The sequence below is a fragment of the Haliaeetus leucocephalus genome, unplaced genomic scaffold (genome assembly GCF_000737465.1).
Source record: "Haliaeetus leucocephalus isolate CR32 unplaced genomic scaffold, Haliaeetus_leucocephalus-4.0 Scaffold339, whole genome shotgun sequence".
Classification (NCBI taxonomy): domain Eukaryota; kingdom Metazoa; phylum Chordata; class Aves; order Accipitriformes; family Accipitridae; genus Haliaeetus; species Haliaeetus leucocephalus.
Genome location: NW_010972775.1, coordinates 199,349 through 216,177, shown reverse-complemented (window position 1 = coordinate 216,177; position 16,829 = coordinate 199,349). Strand labels below are relative to the sequence as shown.

Here is a 16,829-nt window from a genome sequence, read left to right as displayed (position 1 = left end):
CTATATTCACAGTTAAAATATGTTCACCAGCAACTATTTTCATTCACTGCTGAATTACACAGCTCGTCTGAAGTCTCCAAATCCATTTTGCAACTTTGAGGTGTGTCTTCCCAAGCAAATCCAGCAGGCCTAAATCTCCATTGCCCTGCAGCTTATGCAGTCAGTTCTGCCCATGTAAAGTGGTGGCAAGATCCAAGTGCCCTGGTTCATTATGATTTTACACACCTTTTGTACCATTTTTTTCATGGGGAAGGCACAAGAGTGATGCATGACTACACCAACCACGAAGCAGCAAAAGATCAGCCCAATATTTTATTGGCTGTTCCACAAGCGTGTGCAATATAATTCTCATTTTGCACCTGCAGATCTCAAATGAAACCTTACCCTGAGTTTGCAAAGGGCACTGTGCAGTCAAAAGCAAAGACTTATTTTAGCCACCAAGTCTCTCATGTTTAACAATTCTTCTCACTTTCCCTCAGCAACTTATAGCCTGGAGTAGATAGGAGCAGACATGATGTATTACAAAGGGCTTCCTAACTTGAAGGGTTAGCCTGTCGTTGAAAACAAATTTGAAAAGTGGTGTTCAGTACGTACCAGCAAGTATAAACTTTCTTTGCTGTGTCGTGATTATTGCGGATGTGTCTACGCAGACTGTTGGAGGCATTAAATGAGCGTTCACACTGTCGACAGGGATATCTCTTCATAGACTAGCAGAAGAACAGAAATATCTTTTAATAACAGGGAGATGGAAGGCACTGACTGGATTCTAACATTCCCACACTCTTTCATCTGGACCTTACCTCTCAGGTGCAAAAAATCCCTCTTCCACTGATAAAGATCATTGAGATTTTGGTGTCCCACTTATACTCAGCCCAACAGTTGCCTAATACCAGCACTGCTCTTATAAAAACCAGGACTAGTTAAAGCACATGCTTTACTTTATTATTATTTTTTAATAGGAATTGCATTAGCTGCTTCTCCTGTGGGCTCATTTCACTACAGGACCCTCTGCAGAATTAATTCAGTGGAAGGTCCCTTCTGGCCCAGAAGAAGGCAGGACCCCAGTGTGAAGTACAAGTTCACTTACCCTTCTCTCCCCTCATAAATCCGCACAATAGAAGGGCAAGAAGTTAAAGAGCATCACATAGTCCCACTTGTTATCCATGTACGATATCCACATCCCCCTATGCAACTCTGCCCCGTAAGTAGCCTCTTCCTTTTTCTACAGTCCTTCGTATAACCTGCATGCATTCCATTTAAAATCTTCTTAGACTTGTTTAATGAATATATATCTGTATTGAACTTAAATATTTGGCAGATTTCCTACTTCTGTAGAATTCAAATGGGAAAAATCCAGCATTCTCACCCTGCCCCCATCTTCTTCTCTTGATACTTATGAAGTGTGACAATCCAGCACTCCCCAAGTCAAGCTAGAAGGAATCAGAGGCCATGATCTAGATTTCCACAGCCTCTGCTCATGGGACTCCAGAAGGGTGACTCAGTATATCAAACAAGAAGTCCTGATGCTAAAGTACTAAGAAATCTGGCTGCACACAGGATCTTGGCCTATGTTCTGCCAGCGAGCAAGGATTAGCTTGACAGAAGTAGGTCAAGGCAACACAAGGCTTGAGCTGGATGAAACCAACAATATGGAGGGTTACAGTTCTTATAATGATAGCTCTGTGCACTGCATCAATCTGTTACTCTTCCCAGTTAGATGCAGTGATATCTACCAAACAATACATCATGTAGAGGAACTGTATGTCCTTCTGTAACTTTGCGTGTAGACAGTTTAGATCAGACTGTTGAACCAGCAACTGGAGAAGACATGACTTTCCATCCACTTACCCAGATGAGTCGAAGAGGAAGACTGACATTAGATGCAGTGGGAGAAGGAACAGCGAAGAGGGTGAGGTATGCAGGTTTTAGAGTATACTTTCAAGGACAGAAAGTGTGCTTACAACAGGCTACATCACTTTTTTTGTTCTGGCCTTGAGTTTACTCCTCAGTGAGCTGGCAAACTGATTCTCAGTTTCTTTTAGCCCCAAATATTAACGATTATCAGACTTTTTTGCTAAAAATATCTTGTTACCTAGTTGAAGTGTTTCATCTGAGTCCTTACCCTTCCATGACTTCTCTTCATGTGAGACACATAGGTTTCCCGATCAGGGATCCACTGTAAACATTCCTTGCAAGTCCAACCAGTTCTTCTCAGTCTGGACTTGGATTCGGGATTGTGTCCTTCCACCCTCATGTCCTTCCTCGGCAGAGGGGAGTGGGAAGTCCCATTGGCTACCGACAGCTCCTTTGGTGAGGTATGAACCTGGTTCCTTGATGCCTTCTCAGATTTCTGTCGAAAGTTTGAGAGCTCCTCAGGATTTTGTGGGACTCCATGAACACCCTGGATAACAATAATAATGGAATCATAACATTTATATGTAATTCATATTATACACCTTTATTAATAAATAAATAACATTTATTATTTAAATAAATAACATTTATTATTTAAATAAATAATTTAAGCCCCCCACCCCTGAAAACAATGTGTTGATGTCATGCTCCCGCGTATCTTCCCATTTTCCCTTGAAGCTGGCTGCAGTGCTTTCCCCAGCAAGAGATTTTCCCAAGAAACGTGAAGCTTCTATTTATGTTTCCTGCATGACAACAGCAGCTCCTTGGTTCTGCCTGTTTAACATTTTGGATGAGCTCTGAGAACTCTGGTTAAACAGGGAAGATGTAATGGAAGAGAAATGTTAATTGTCATTATTTCAAGAGCCTAAGCTCTAAAAACACAGAGCTCTGAATGAAATGTTTGCTGTTATCTTGGGGGCTCCAAAGCCGCTTCATCTTTGCTCAAGGGACAAGAAGAGACAACTTCTCAGTTTCTCCAACCTTACTTTCTTCAATTCCACACCCTCTATTGCTATTTACATTTTCACGGTTCAAAACTTTGCTCAGGACAAATAAAAGCAAGCATGAAGCCAGAAACCAGCCTTATAAGGAATACATCTCCAGGCTCTTTGGTTGTTCAACAGGCCAAAATCCAAAGTCCCCCCAAAAGTTATTTTAACAAAGAAAATTGAACACAAAGAAAATAATCCAGAAACAAAGAGCTGTGGGAAAGCAAAAGCAAGTAAAATAGCAACATACCAAAGAAACCTCAAGAAACTCCCCTAGGAACAACAACAGTTCATCCACACAAAAGGATAATTTAGAGGTTTAATTGTGCACTGTAATTAATAACGGGTAAAGTTTCAACACATGAAGGCCCCAGGCCTTTGGAAGTCTTTCTGTGGGTTAGACACCAAACAAACTTCAAAACACAAGGTCTCATCTGAGAAGCCTATGTGCTTTGCACCTGATCCAGCTGATGTCCGCAGAAGCTCTTTCATGCAATGACAGCTGCTCCACAGCATTGCCCAGCTATTTAGGGTAACACCGAAGAGTTCACCTTTCTCCCTATCTGGAAATCTCAAGAGTGTTTTCTGAGCAAAGAGTACATTAGTACCCATTACTCCATTTCTCCTGTTATTACACCACTGGGGGGAAAGAAAAAGCAGTGCAGAAAAATGAACTGACTTCTCTGCAGAATCAGTAACAGGAGCCAGATCTTCTAACTCCTGCTCTTACGCTTTAACAACAGAAAGCCTGGAAAGATGAGAAGGCACACGGTTTCTTGATTTTGCATGTAGGCACAGATTAGACAGCACCTCCAATAAACTCTAAATTGCATGAAGGAGCAGGATCTGATAGGAGAGGAGATGCGTTGGTGCAATTACTACCCTGCCACAGCCGAAAAGCCTTCTTCAATTACCATCTCAAAGACCTGTTGATGGCCAAATACAGCTTCGCGGTTAAAAGACAAAAGTTTTGTAGTGGAGATGTCAGGGTGCTGGTGCACAAACTGCTGCAGGCAGGTCCCTGGGGGTGGGATTTGCAAATGAGCCACAACAAGTTGTGTACCTCAACTCAAGCCCGTCTTTCAGCATTGGGGCTGAATGCCTCTTTGAAGGTCCCAGCCTTAATCTCAACTCTATTTTCCTAGCTATAATACAGGAAGATTAGCAATCATCAGCTTCACAGGAGGGCTTCAAATTTTAATTCATTACTGCATGCAAAGCATTTCCAGATTTGCAAGTTAAAGACATGGGGGAGAGAGCAAAGAAGTAGTATTGAATGGGTTTTGCTTTTAGGAGTGAGCTAATGAATCTTCTTGCTTTTTAAGTTTAAGTATAAACAAAATAAAGTCACTGAGGAAAAAAAGTGTCACTTTTTTCCCTAACCAAAGGCAAATAAGACTTTGCAAGCTCTTTCTTCAGAATGCCACCAAGAAATCTGAGAGGATTTCCACAGCAATGTTGTTAGACACTGTACATAGAAATACACTGACTAAGACAACAGAAAAATGCAGTGCTCGCATATTTATGGGATAATCAGATCTGCAAGTCCTCACATGCTTATCCCACTAGAAACCACCACCAAATGGACAATAACCGGCTTTTCATATGTATAAGAGTGACGAATGATCGTGAGATTATTGCAGTGCTTATTGCAGTATGAGCCCTTACTGAGGGAGGGCAGGTTTGAAGCCCTCTCCAGACAACCACTTCCACCAAGTTTTGGGGTTGCACACGACTATCCATTTCATATCATCTTCTGGAGCAGCCTGAGTGGTGCCAGCATGGAGGCACACGAGGCAGGGGTCCCACCTCCAGAAGGCTGGTACCTCCAGGGCAATTACTTCTGGCAATCACTCCCCTCTTGCAATCTGGTGCCGTTCTGCAGGGAAGTGGAGCAGCCAGGGAAGCCGGGCATTAAATGCCATGCAGCCTCCCTCTGAGGCAGCAGCAAAGGGGCCAAAGCTCTCTTGGTGAGCACCCAGAAGAGGAAAATTCAGTTTTCATTATATAAATTGAGCAACACTGTGGGCAGAGACTACTTCTCCCTGTCTCCCAACCAAAGACAAAGCTCCCGCTCCGGTTTAATTGCTTCCTTGGGTTTAATATAGAACAGTTAAAAATCAAAAAGATTTACTTGTAGAAAACAAGCCTTTGTCATAAGGTTAAATTACATATAGATGAGAGTAACTGCCTGCCTTATTACCAACTAACACAAAAAGCTCCACTGATATTTCCAGATAATACTGTAAATCATTGTAGTCTATTTTTCCACTAATATATTCCTCAAGAACCTTCCACTTCTTCAACTGATTTTCGTCACACAGGTGATGTAAACTCTCTGTGAACTCAAAAAATAGGACCTTGTATCCGTAAGTGGTGGGAGTTACCTACCTTAACGTGCTGCATTAACTGCTGTTTCTGCATATACACCAGCTGACACTGTGGGCACTTAAACACTCCCACTAACAACTTGTTGGTGTTCTGCTGGAAGTGCTCTTGGAGCAGCTTCTTCTTGTTAAAGACTGTCTCGCAAGAGCATTTGTAGATCACCCTAGAACAATTAAAAAAAGCAAACTGAGTCTCTCTTAGTTAGTTATCTTCAGAAGACAGTGGAAAAAGTTATCTCAGCAACTTCAGAAAGGCATGAGCTTCTGAGGAGGGCTGTGCTCTCAATGTATTGTCAACACACACCCACGTGGACAACTGAACCATTAACTCAACTGGGAAGAACAACTAAATGCCTCAGGCACATACCACAGCTTTCTAAAAATAAGTTTACTTCTATGCATATGCATAACTACCTACGTGTGTGTGTGCTGGTAAGTGCAGACAGATGGGAGCAAACTCAAAGTATACTAGCTAACTACACATTACTTTCAATCCCACCTTTCCATAGTTCCTCCCTTATAGCACACACTTTCAGCATTAGCTCAAGCCTTGAAGGGGAGAGCTACAGAGTGGAAAAAACAGGAGGTTTCTCTGGTGATTTTTGGGAGCAACACTGCATGGAGTAAGGTTCCTCTTCCTTTTCAGTGCCAGAGGCCCTGGAGCCATCTACCAAGAGGTGCCACTGGGGGTCCTGCCAGACAAAGAATCGACAATTAAATTCCTTTGATGGATGTTCAGCTCTTCCCTGCCCAAACTCCTCTCCTCCTACAAAGAAGACCATGTTCCTACCAAGGGGAGCACGCTGTGGCTAGGAATGGACCCCCTGCCAGCAGACAAAGCAGCAGATCTTCTCATATGAGGACAGAAAGCAAAAAAAGAAAAAAATTGGGAGGGAAAGGGGGAATCCTGGAGCAAAGGAGAAGAAGAGAGAAACCCAAAAAACTTACTGAGTAGTCTTGTGAGGCTCTGCTGGGTGCTGGCTGGTCATGTGAGCCGTGGTGCTGTCAGCTGACTTGAAGGCCATCGGGCAAAAAGAACACTTGTGGAAGACTTCGCAGTGTTTCTCATGGATGTGCACTTTCAGCATGGCGAGGGTCATGAAGACAACTCCACAATGGATGCACCTGGGGGATGCACAAAGAAAGAGCCGAATTACAGCCACAGTGTTGATTCCAACACACACACAAAGCAGCGCAGATGGAGGCAAGCACCAAGCTACGGCAGGTCCTCGTTTAGTCTCTTCAACAGCAACATGGAAGAGTAACGGAGGAACACAATACAGGAATTCACAAGCTGGGCAGGTCTCACAACTAGATGTTAGCGACAAGCAAACAAGATCTGTAAAAGAAGCCTTCAGAGACTAAAACAACCCAGAAAGAATAAAGGTAGATGTGGTTCAGCAAAATGCCAGTCCTGTATCTGTGAAAGCCAATTGTGCCACAGATACAAGTGAAGAAAAAAGTAAAAGTGTCTGAGGAGATGTCCAGGTAGCAATAAGCAGCATAAATACCAGTTAGTCTCCAGTACAAAATAAAAATAAAAAGAATATGCAGCTAGGAAATCTTCAGTAACCCTGTACAATTGCTTCTCATACTCCACTAAGCACTAGAAAATAATGACAGCAACAGCAAAGATACTGAAAACAGCAACAGAAACACCCAAGGAACTGATTAAGCTCATTAAAATCATTAAGACACAGGTGTTGCCTGGAAAGTGCTTGGGTGGATGCTCCAGGAGGAGAGAGAGGAAGAAGCAGAGGTTGTATGTGGAGCCAAAGGGTTCTTCTCAGCAGTTGAAAACACAGACTTGGGGCCAGGAGGAGAGCCAGGGCCACCCCACTGCTCCCAGCCTGCCTCTCCTCCCAATGCACACCTGTGACAGGCCTTGCCTGATACTCCCCCAAGACAACAATGACCAGCAGCCTTACTATATTTAATACTCCCTGTGAGAACCCACTTGCCTGCTGTCCTCCAAGAGAAGCCACACACCAACACTACAAGGGCACATGAGGATGCAGACACCTGCCCTCACCTGCCTCAGCCACACCAGCTGCAGGGTTTACCATCCCCATAGGAGCACCTATGCTGAACCGGGACCAGAACAGCATCTCCTAAGAAGATTCAGTCAAAATGACTAATGGCCGATCTCCACTTAAGCCAGTGCTGCACGTACAGACCATTAGAGCTGAGAAGTTCAGCCAGGTGATCCAGGGGCCCAGCGCTTGGGCTAGTAGGATGTGAGAGATACACAAAGGATAACTTCCTCTAGCAAGCCTGGAGTTAAGCTGCCTTATAAATATTTTTTTTCCTTTGTTCTGAGGTCTGCTGTTTGCCTGTGGTGCTATTAGGGTTTGTGCGTTCAGCAGTGTTGCGGCACGGATGCTGCTGTTGCAGATGGACCCCAGCTATCAAGCAACTGGAAGAGCTCCAAGCCCGTATCAAAAACAAACAAGCTGCTAGATTATCCTTCCCTCCAAACGAGCCTCCCAACAGCATTTAGGAAACAAGCCTGTGCTTTGAAGTTACACTTTAAAAGATCATTAGGCAGAAGCCAGCCCGAAGGACCCAAACCCTCTCTCCCCAAAATATACACAGAAATGCTGTTTTCTTAAATTTAGAGAGGGAAGTGGTGACAACAGCTGGTGTTATCTTTGGGGAAGCATGAAAACATTCTGTTTGGGTAGGTCTGCCTTCAAGCCTGATCCTCACTCACGTGAGATGGGGAGAGAGACTTTCTGGTATAGTAACACCAGGAACTGTGTTATTATGGAAGAATAAATTCCCCAAGTATAAATGGAAGAACAAACGCTAATCCTCACAGTGAGGTCTGGCTGGTACATCTAGGAATATCCAACGGGCTTCTTCTACAAACACTCCCCGAACTAACAAGATATGGTTCTGCATTACACTCAGTTTCAGCAAGTACTTCATTTAGAATTAGGGATGAAATAAGTACTAACTCAGGGTCAAATGATCACAAGTTAATTTAATTTACAGTAAATGGAAGTTTAAATAACAGCCACTTTGTAATCAAGAATCCTAGTGTCAGAAGGACGAAGTTTGATAAAGTAAACTAATTAGCAGAACAAAATGGATGGAGGATGTCGGAAGCTTGCCATGTAATTTCTGCAAATTGCAAATTCTGCTATCATGTCCCTGGCACAGGGGAATAATTTGCAAGAGAAGACTCTCAGATAGCCTCAGGGCAAGGAGGGGTGGCGTAGAAGTCTTGGAAAGCATCCTGTGAGAGAAGATAAAGCTACAAGATGTTGTCTTAACCCTCTGAACACTTCCTATGCTGTCACCTTCCAGCCCCTCAACTCTCCCGATGGCACCAAGCAGGAAAAGCAGGGAAACAAGTCCCACATCAGTGGGGACATCTGGAAGGTGCTTGGAAAAGGTGGGGAGGTGACACTTGGAGCCAAGTGGAAAGGAGCATTTAAGACAGGCTTGTTGATTTCAATCTTTAACTGCAGAAGACCTTTCTCATTTTCAGTGCAATCACTAGCCATGACTAAAACCCAAATAAGACAACCTTACTCTAAACTTAATTGAAGGCATTGGGGTATTAGCAGAAAAGGAGACAGAATAAGGACTGATCACAAAACCAAAACCAAACTTATGCATCAGTAATTCAAGAAAAACAGGGCTATAGTGAGAAGCAGCAAAAGTTGAGCTGATCCTGGGAAGGATTTAAAAGAACTCCTCGGCTTTTCCGGTCTGCAAGTAACAAAAGTGAAAGAAAAAAAGTGAAGCTGCTACGTGACCACAGGGCAGGTGCCACGGATTATCTAGATACAATTCTGCAACTAAAATTTATTTCTTCTGTTTTCAACAATGCCTATGACATCAACCCCACAGCAGAGACAGGCAGGATAACAAGGATGGCACAGCTAGAAGTTCACCTGTCTGGTGGACTCAGTTTTCACAGATGAGCTTGATCAGATGCGAATTAGAGGAGGTTAAAGACATTTAGCTTCTAGAGAAGCTGGGTAAAGCTAAAAAATCCGTAAGTATCATTCTTGAGCTCTGTCTTAGTTTAGATCTTCATTAATGTCCCTGGCACAGAAAGCAGATATTTGCTAATGAGATCTGTAGACGGATGGAAGCTCTTGTTGCTGACAAGGATTAAGGCATCATAAAGATATTACTGTAATACATCTGGAATTAATAATGTTTTTAAAAAATGCCAGGTCATACACTTAAGAGTCAGGGCCAAGCTCTGCTGTACACTGCGGGCCCATCAGTTGGAAACAGAAGAGAAAGGACTTGCACTGGATCACTGCTAAAAGACTGAGCTTCCTATATAATGCAGCTCAGGCCAGCGTAACCCTGTGACACGTTATTGACTGAGGCATTGATGGGGATGCTGCACAAGCAGCTCAGTGCAATGAAGTTGTGCCTGCATTTGGGATTCTCAGGTGCCAGTGAAGTCCAAAGAACTGCACCAAACCCGTGGTTAGTTTTCTGACGTCTACTTCATTCCCATTTTTCCATCTCAGGGAAAAAATTTTTTTCCAGCTTTCCTCCTCCTCTCAGATTAACTAATTTTCAAACAGCCTGGGTATCACAGCCATTTAATTTGCAATGGAATTAATTCTTTGTTGTGGGCTGTGCCCCCTCAAATCAGATCCCACATAAAAAAACCTTATCTGTATATAATTAAATTCAGAATCAGTTTGTTACGTGTCTCATCTTCACAGTAGAAAGAAAAAGCCCTTGAAAACCTAAGTGTGACTTCAGAACAAACCACATAGTGAAGGCTTCCTGAATTTGCAGACATCTTAAAAGAACAGCTCTAAGAACAGAAATTGTCTTAGCCAATTTAAATTTCAAAGTATTTGATGGCAATTGGAGAAAAAACAGAACTTTAAGCAATCTTAAAAGGTCACCTAGTTTCAACTCCCAAGCAAATCATCTGTGTCTCAAGAGCCGTGCTGAAGCTGAGGTGATCTAAACATGCCAAGGAGGAAAGGCTTGTATGGAAAAGTAATGTCTTCTATTAAAGCAGTCATTTTGTTTGGAGAAAAGACCACGTACACACATACACACCACTGCATCCAGAACCTTGGGAGCCTTCCTCCATCTGTCTCAGTTCATGAGAAGTGTTTGGAGAGTTGTAGGAGCATACAAGAAAATAATCTATGCCCTTCTCGTGAAGACACACATCCCTTAGTCCATTATAACTGGCATAAATGTAAGTTCAAACCTTGGAGATTTAGAGGATTAAGATCTGCAATCTTTTTGCTGTAAACAAACATCCTGCAACTTGAATTCAACACAAGTGTCTTTCAGCTTAAAGCTGCCTCAAAATCATTTCTGCTCTCAGAAACCTCCTCTTAAATCCATTTAGTGATTCCCCATTTCAAATGTGTTTTGTCATGCAGAAAACCACACCAGGCTGGGGCTACATCCTCTTTCGTTTCTGCTGTAAGGAAGACATATTTCCAAAGAACTAAATCCCAGTTTCCCATTCCCTGTCACCATCTTGATGGATCCTCTGGAGCTGCACAAACCTGAATCCGACTTTGCGGGAGTAATGCAGGCAGTTCTCCTTGACATGAGTCTGGAAATAGGCAGAGCGGCAGACGGCTCCGCACTCCGGGCAGCAGTATGGAGACTTGTGAGCGTGGATCCTCTGGTGAGCGCAGTAACTGCACTGGTTGGGCAGCATCATCTGGCACACTTGACATGTCTGATGAAAGAAAGGTTATATCAGTTAGTTATTTTCTATTTGCTTTTTTCCCCTCCTAATTCACCCTAGAAAACTTTCAGGTTTAGAGAAAGCTCCAGCACATTCCTCTAGTATTAGCATTAACTCTACGAAGCTCTTTGGCTAGCCTCCTTGTCCTCTTTTTCCACAATAAGCCTAACAACTTCCACAATTAGCCACTCCCGATGACAGTATCCATTCTTAAACCACATCCTCTGTGGTTTATTTCCTTCTTCTCCCCCCCCCAAAAAGGAAAACAAAATCTTTCACCTCTTAGCTCTAAAGATGTTCTGTTTAGCCACTGCTTTCATTTCCGCATTAAGGCACTTGGGAAGGAAAGCATTTTTATCAAGAAGCCCCCGCCCTGCACCAAAATCACACCCAAAAAGCAGGAAAACTCCATTATACCCCAACTTGAAACCCTTACTGCTGAATGCAGTGCAGTCCTGACGTGCAGCAGCCTTCCCCACCAAAACCACAGCCGTGTCTCTTGCAAAATTTCTTGGGACCAGATGAAATTTGAACTTTCAAAGACCATAAACCATGTGTGCTATGATACCCTTATAGAAACTTCTTGATAACTAGAAATGATGCAAAGGCTCTTTCTCTGCCCATTTCTGCAACCTTTATGAAATCCATTTTTTTTCCCTACCCTTAGAAGGGCCACACTTGCTATCAATACCACTTTGCAGAAGAAGCATCATTTACTTGACATATAAAGTTTTTTATGTGGACGTTAATGTCCCAGTTTCAACAGCTGTCAAACCTCTGCTCCCTTTCACAGGTGTCTTGGCTCTTCTTTATTCCTTCAAAGCCCAGGAGCAGCTACTCATCCTCTGTAGGATGCATATTACTTGATGCCTAAGCAGGAGTAGAGCGGGAGCAGATACCAGGCCTCCAGCCTAGAGCCCTGTAGGAGCTCAAACTCTCTTCTGTCATTAATAAACCCATGCAAAATTACTCCTCTGCTCCTAACTCTAGCTTACGAATGACCTACAGCAAGCAGCTAATTTTGGATTATCAAATCAGGTAATTTAACTACATCATTTCTTCCGCTACAGTTAAAGAAGGTTACAGGGCTCATTAGATGAAAGATGGTGAGAAGTTGTACCAGAGGCTATGTCTACATGGTCAAAGCTTTTAACGTTGCATGTGCCCACATAGACGGGCCAAACCAAATCCTGCAGACTTCGCTGCTGGCAACCAGGGTAGAAACCTGGGACAGAAGCCCCTGAATCTGACAAAAAAATAAAATAAAATTAAGGGCCAACTCCATTTTCTGCATCATTTCTATATCATGCAGCATCTCTGTGATGCTCCACTACATAACATCCATCAGGGAACTGTCAAAAACTTTCTACTGCAAGTAGTAGAAAGCATCATTTATAATAAAATGCAAAGCCATAATGAACCTGAAAAGGTTCATGGAGGGGAGGGGAGGGGAATAAAAAATTAGGCTCTTGAAGGAGGAAACTGCAGAAATTGCCAAACACATCAAAAGTCTTGGACACATGATCTGAGAAAAGGTTTCTCCAGGAAAGAGAGAAATGGGTGGAAGACACCATATTGTAGGACCCCCAAGCACACACCCAAATGCAATTCAAATAAACTCAAGTGTATTTCAGCCCTTCCCCAAATGCTGGAGAAGCCCCCTAATTTCAGCAAAGAAAAACAGCACTACTGAGCCATGGTCTGAGCCATGAAATATATATGGGAATGGGAAAATGGGAAATAGAAAAGCCACCAGGACCTCTCTGCAAGGAGCTGAGTGGGACCTTAAATTCTCCAAAGCTCTCTCAAAATTCCAAATAAGAGCTACAAGAAGAAATCAATGTTCAGAGCAGTTTTATTGTGTTTTACAGCATTTTTTTCTAACTGGGTTTCGATTTGCAATGGGAGATTTAACTTCCTGGCATTGTTAAACCAGGACTCTTCTCACTTTGATCCCACCTAGCATTTAAGGCAGATTCAGCACAGCCACAAGTTGAAAGCACCTTTGCCCTTGTAGCTTAGTGAGAAACATTTTCTCTTCACATTCTGCCTTGTCAAAGTCAATTTAGTTTCGATTTTAAGTCTGCAAAGGGACAATTTGAGGCACACCTCTTCCTCCCCAGCATGCCATACCCACTGCCCCCAAAGGCACCCTGGCAATCAGCACACATTAAAAACCTGAATTTTCACTGCTGTGTGTGCTTGTGCTGCATCTAAAATATGCCAAAATCGCCTGATATTTAATAGGCTCCATGCCTGGGCACTGCTGCCTGAGGATGTGCAGGCTACAGCAGAGGAGCAGCAAGCTCCTGTCACCTCCCTCATTATGTGAAAGGCTCAGCAGGGACCAAAAATATGCTAACATAGGGCAGGAAAGTTTGGGGACAGCTAGCAAGAGGCATCAAAACTAGTGATTATCTTCTTCAGGCTCTGCAAGAGCAGGAAGCCTGCCAGAGAGTGCGTACACACGATATGGGAATAAAAAGCAAGACTCGTCAAGGATAAGGCTAAATGAATTTATTGCATCTGCAGATGCCGGGGAAGAAGCTGGAAGGATTCCCATGCTGACACCGCACTCTGCAGGGGGGACAAAAAAACCAGCCCAAGCCTCCGAGTTCAGATCGTCTCGTGGAAGAGTCAAGAAGTTAGGGAGTAAACAGACAAAATGAAAAGCAATGAGTCACAAGGATAAATTAGTAAGAATAATGAAAACTGTCATCTTTAAGCAGCATTACTTCTGTACTTGGGAAAAGTCAACGCAGCTTCTCCCTTCCTGCTTCACAAACCCGTCTGAGCTCTCCAGTGGAGTCAACCATGTGGATAAGAAAGATCTGACCTGCAGATGGGTCAGGCTACCTGGATTTCCAAAATGGTTTTGCAACACTCTTCACTAAAGAATTTTAAGGAAACTAAGCTGCCACAGCATAAGAGAGGAAGGGTTTTGCTTGGATAAATAAGTGGTTAGAAGAAAGTAATAAACAGTCGGTTCTTTGATGTAGGAAGGTCCCCAGGAAGTTCTGCTGGGATCTGGGCTCTTCAAAATAGTCTTAAAGTATCTGGGAAAAGGAAATAAGCAGTGAAACAGCAAAGATTGATGATCATAACCTAGTAACTCAGCATGTTACAGATAAGGGCTGACCATGAAGAACGGCAAAAGGACCATACAGGACTGAGTGACTGCATAATAAAATGGCAGGTTGTATTCTTCCACTGAATCAACCAAGGAATATAGTAAAGCTGAAAGAGGTTCAGTGGAGGGAAAAAATTATAACCAGCATCTTTATGCTCATGCTCATCCTTTTCTTAACACCTGCAGAAGATGCGAGGCCAGAAATCTTGCACAGGGTTATTACAGGAGGGTCTGCTCATCCATTTTACACCAGGAGCTGCTGCATTTGTCAGGAGCGAATGAGCAGCCGCGTGTGGGTTCCCCCACCAAAGGCTTCATCTTGGAGACGGAATGGCTTTTTCTTTTGCAACTCTTCTGCTTTGTATGAGAAATTGTAACTTGGTTCCAGATGTCGCATTTTTATCTCTCTCCTAGTTTTCCATGACTTTTCAAAGAAGTCTGGCAGCAATTTGAGACATTCATTAGTCAGTTATTTCTAAAGCATGTTACCAGGATATGATTTTGAGTTGTGTAATGTCTGTGTTTTTCATATACTCCCATAACCTACACTTTAATCAAGAGTTATTTATTACAAGTTTTCTTTAATTCCGGTTTGCCTGCCACATTTCATTTGGGGTTTTCTTCCAGAAGTCACATTCACACACACACACACAAATGCTCAGAAGCTCAGCCATTTCAGAATACTTGATTTTATTCCCATTTTTACTTATTAGCTTCTTCAGAAGGGGAAAAAAATTAAAATATTCACTGAAGTAGAGTGAAGCTTGAAAAAACATACTGCTCAAAAAAAGTTTGTCTATTAAACCCAACCCTGTGGCCACAGAAGTGTTTGCAAATCAGGAAATTTATAGTTAACACACAGTTTTGCTCTAGAAAGTGCCTGCATAGAGGCGGCACTTTCTGTTAACCTTTCTGTTTCATTGAAAGGATTGACTACACAACTCAGTGTCATATTTTATCCATTCATGAGTGTGTTTTCTTCTAACCGTGGGCGGTGCAAAGCACCCCGGATCAGAAAGTCAGAGCAAGCTCCCATCTTCTCACATGCAGGCGTCACCACAAAATTCCTGTGGCCAATTTTCTCACCCAGATAAAGCCCATGAGCAGCAAGGGCATGATCCCCATCAACGTACCACTGAAAGATGAACTCGAGGCACAAAACTCTTTGCTTTCACTTACTTGCAATGCACAAGCGGAAAGGGAACCAGCTTCAGCACAAGCAAAGAAACTTTACATTGGTTTTAGAGTCTCTTTGCTATTATAGAGAGTCAAGTCATGTTGACAAAGTTCACGTCTATTTAAGAGATGCCCCCAGACTATAAGGGTCCTCCTTGATATGATCATCATGTAGCTTCAGCTAAAAACACAGGGCTGCACTGACCCTAAGGCATGGGATCAGGGCTATGAAAGAGGAAAAGATTCACAAGCCTAACAATCTCCAAATAAAAATAAATAAATAAATACATAAATTACTAAGACTCAAAGTGAAACAGTTAGAGGGGAACAGAAATTATATTTTCGAAATGTAAATGTTTTAAAGAACGCTTGTCCTTTACATATTCAAACCAAAAATCCCCCATCAGCAGTGCCCAAAGCCCCCATTCTTCCCAAATCCAACCTTTTGCGAGCTTTAATTTTTCTACTTCAGGCAGAGCTGCAGGGGCTGCTGATACTTCTGCAGCCGAGGGATCACAGGCAGTTAGAGATTAGCAGGATGTTTCTGCTATAAAAAAAAACCAATAATGGCAAATTACTACTTAAAGTTAACCTTTAACTTCACATTAGCTTTCACTTGCTGCCTCACTGGGATAAATGCCAGCAACCTGCATTCTTCAGCATAGATGCTCCAGTGTGTAGCAGCATGATGTGCTGGCTCTGGCAGCACAGCTGGTCTCAACACCTTCATCTCTGCAACTCTGTGCTCCACTTCCCCACCTCTCACTGGTACGACTGTTAGCTGGGCCACGCTACAGTCAAGATCCAGATGCTTGGAGGATTATTTTTGACTTGGTTTGTTTCAACCATCCAGGTTACAATGCTGCTACACAAAATTTTACCAATGTGAGGAGAAGTGGTGAGCAGAAAATGTCTTTTACTGTCATTGTGGTAACTAAACTATACTCCTGTCCAGGCTCTCTTTAAATGAATTGGCATCACTGCATTAGCATGTTCAATTTATAGATGAAAAAAACCCTACAACAGAAACTCAAGATTATTAATTTGAAGAAGAAAAATCTAGAACCCAACTGATACACTAAAATCAGTGCATTCAAGTTTCAGTGACAGAATACATGTCAAGTCCAGTCCTAATGTAGATGTTTTATCCTAATTAACTCCTATACACTCTCACATTGTCATACCCAAGCACAGCAAAGATATTTTTATTTCCTTGGTTATAGTTGCCTATTTTAAGATATCAGCCTAAGCAGCCAATGCCACTGAGGGAGTCTGCCTGGCCTTCAGCCTAAAGGACAGGACCACAAGACGCCCTTCAATCTAAAACTTCTCCCATCCATCCTCTCTTCTGCTATGTCCAGCTTATTCCCCCTCTCCCCTCACATCTACTCATCCTCAGCCTGCTCCTGTCGACCTTGTTCACTCTCATTTGTATTCCCACACCTCGCTCGCTACCCAATGCTCCCAAGTCTGAGCATCCTCCTCAGACCTTCACCAAGACGGACTCCTACCCCCCCCCCCCCCCCCCC

At 42.9% G+C, this 16,829-nt stretch overlaps 1 protein-coding gene across 1 annotated transcript in view; it reads right to left on the bottom strand.

Annotated features, from left to right (window-relative positions):
* The window catches only part of ZNF592 (zinc finger protein 592), a 38,173-nt gene that overhangs the window by 6,096 nt on the left and 15,248 nt on the right, over positions 1–16,829 (bottom strand). Inside the window, exons 3-7 of the mRNA XM_010571525.1 lie at positions 10,807–10,985; positions 6,239–6,415; positions 5,295–5,454; positions 2,123–2,401; positions 595–707 (exon numbers count right to left, since the gene is read on the bottom strand). Of these exons, the coding sequence (XP_010569827.1) occupies positions 595–707; positions 2,123–2,401; positions 5,295–5,454; positions 6,239–6,415; positions 10,807–10,985 (908 nt within the window). The remainder of the gene's footprint in view (positions 1–594; positions 708–2,122; positions 2,402–5,294; positions 5,455–6,238; positions 6,416–10,806; positions 10,986–16,829) is intronic.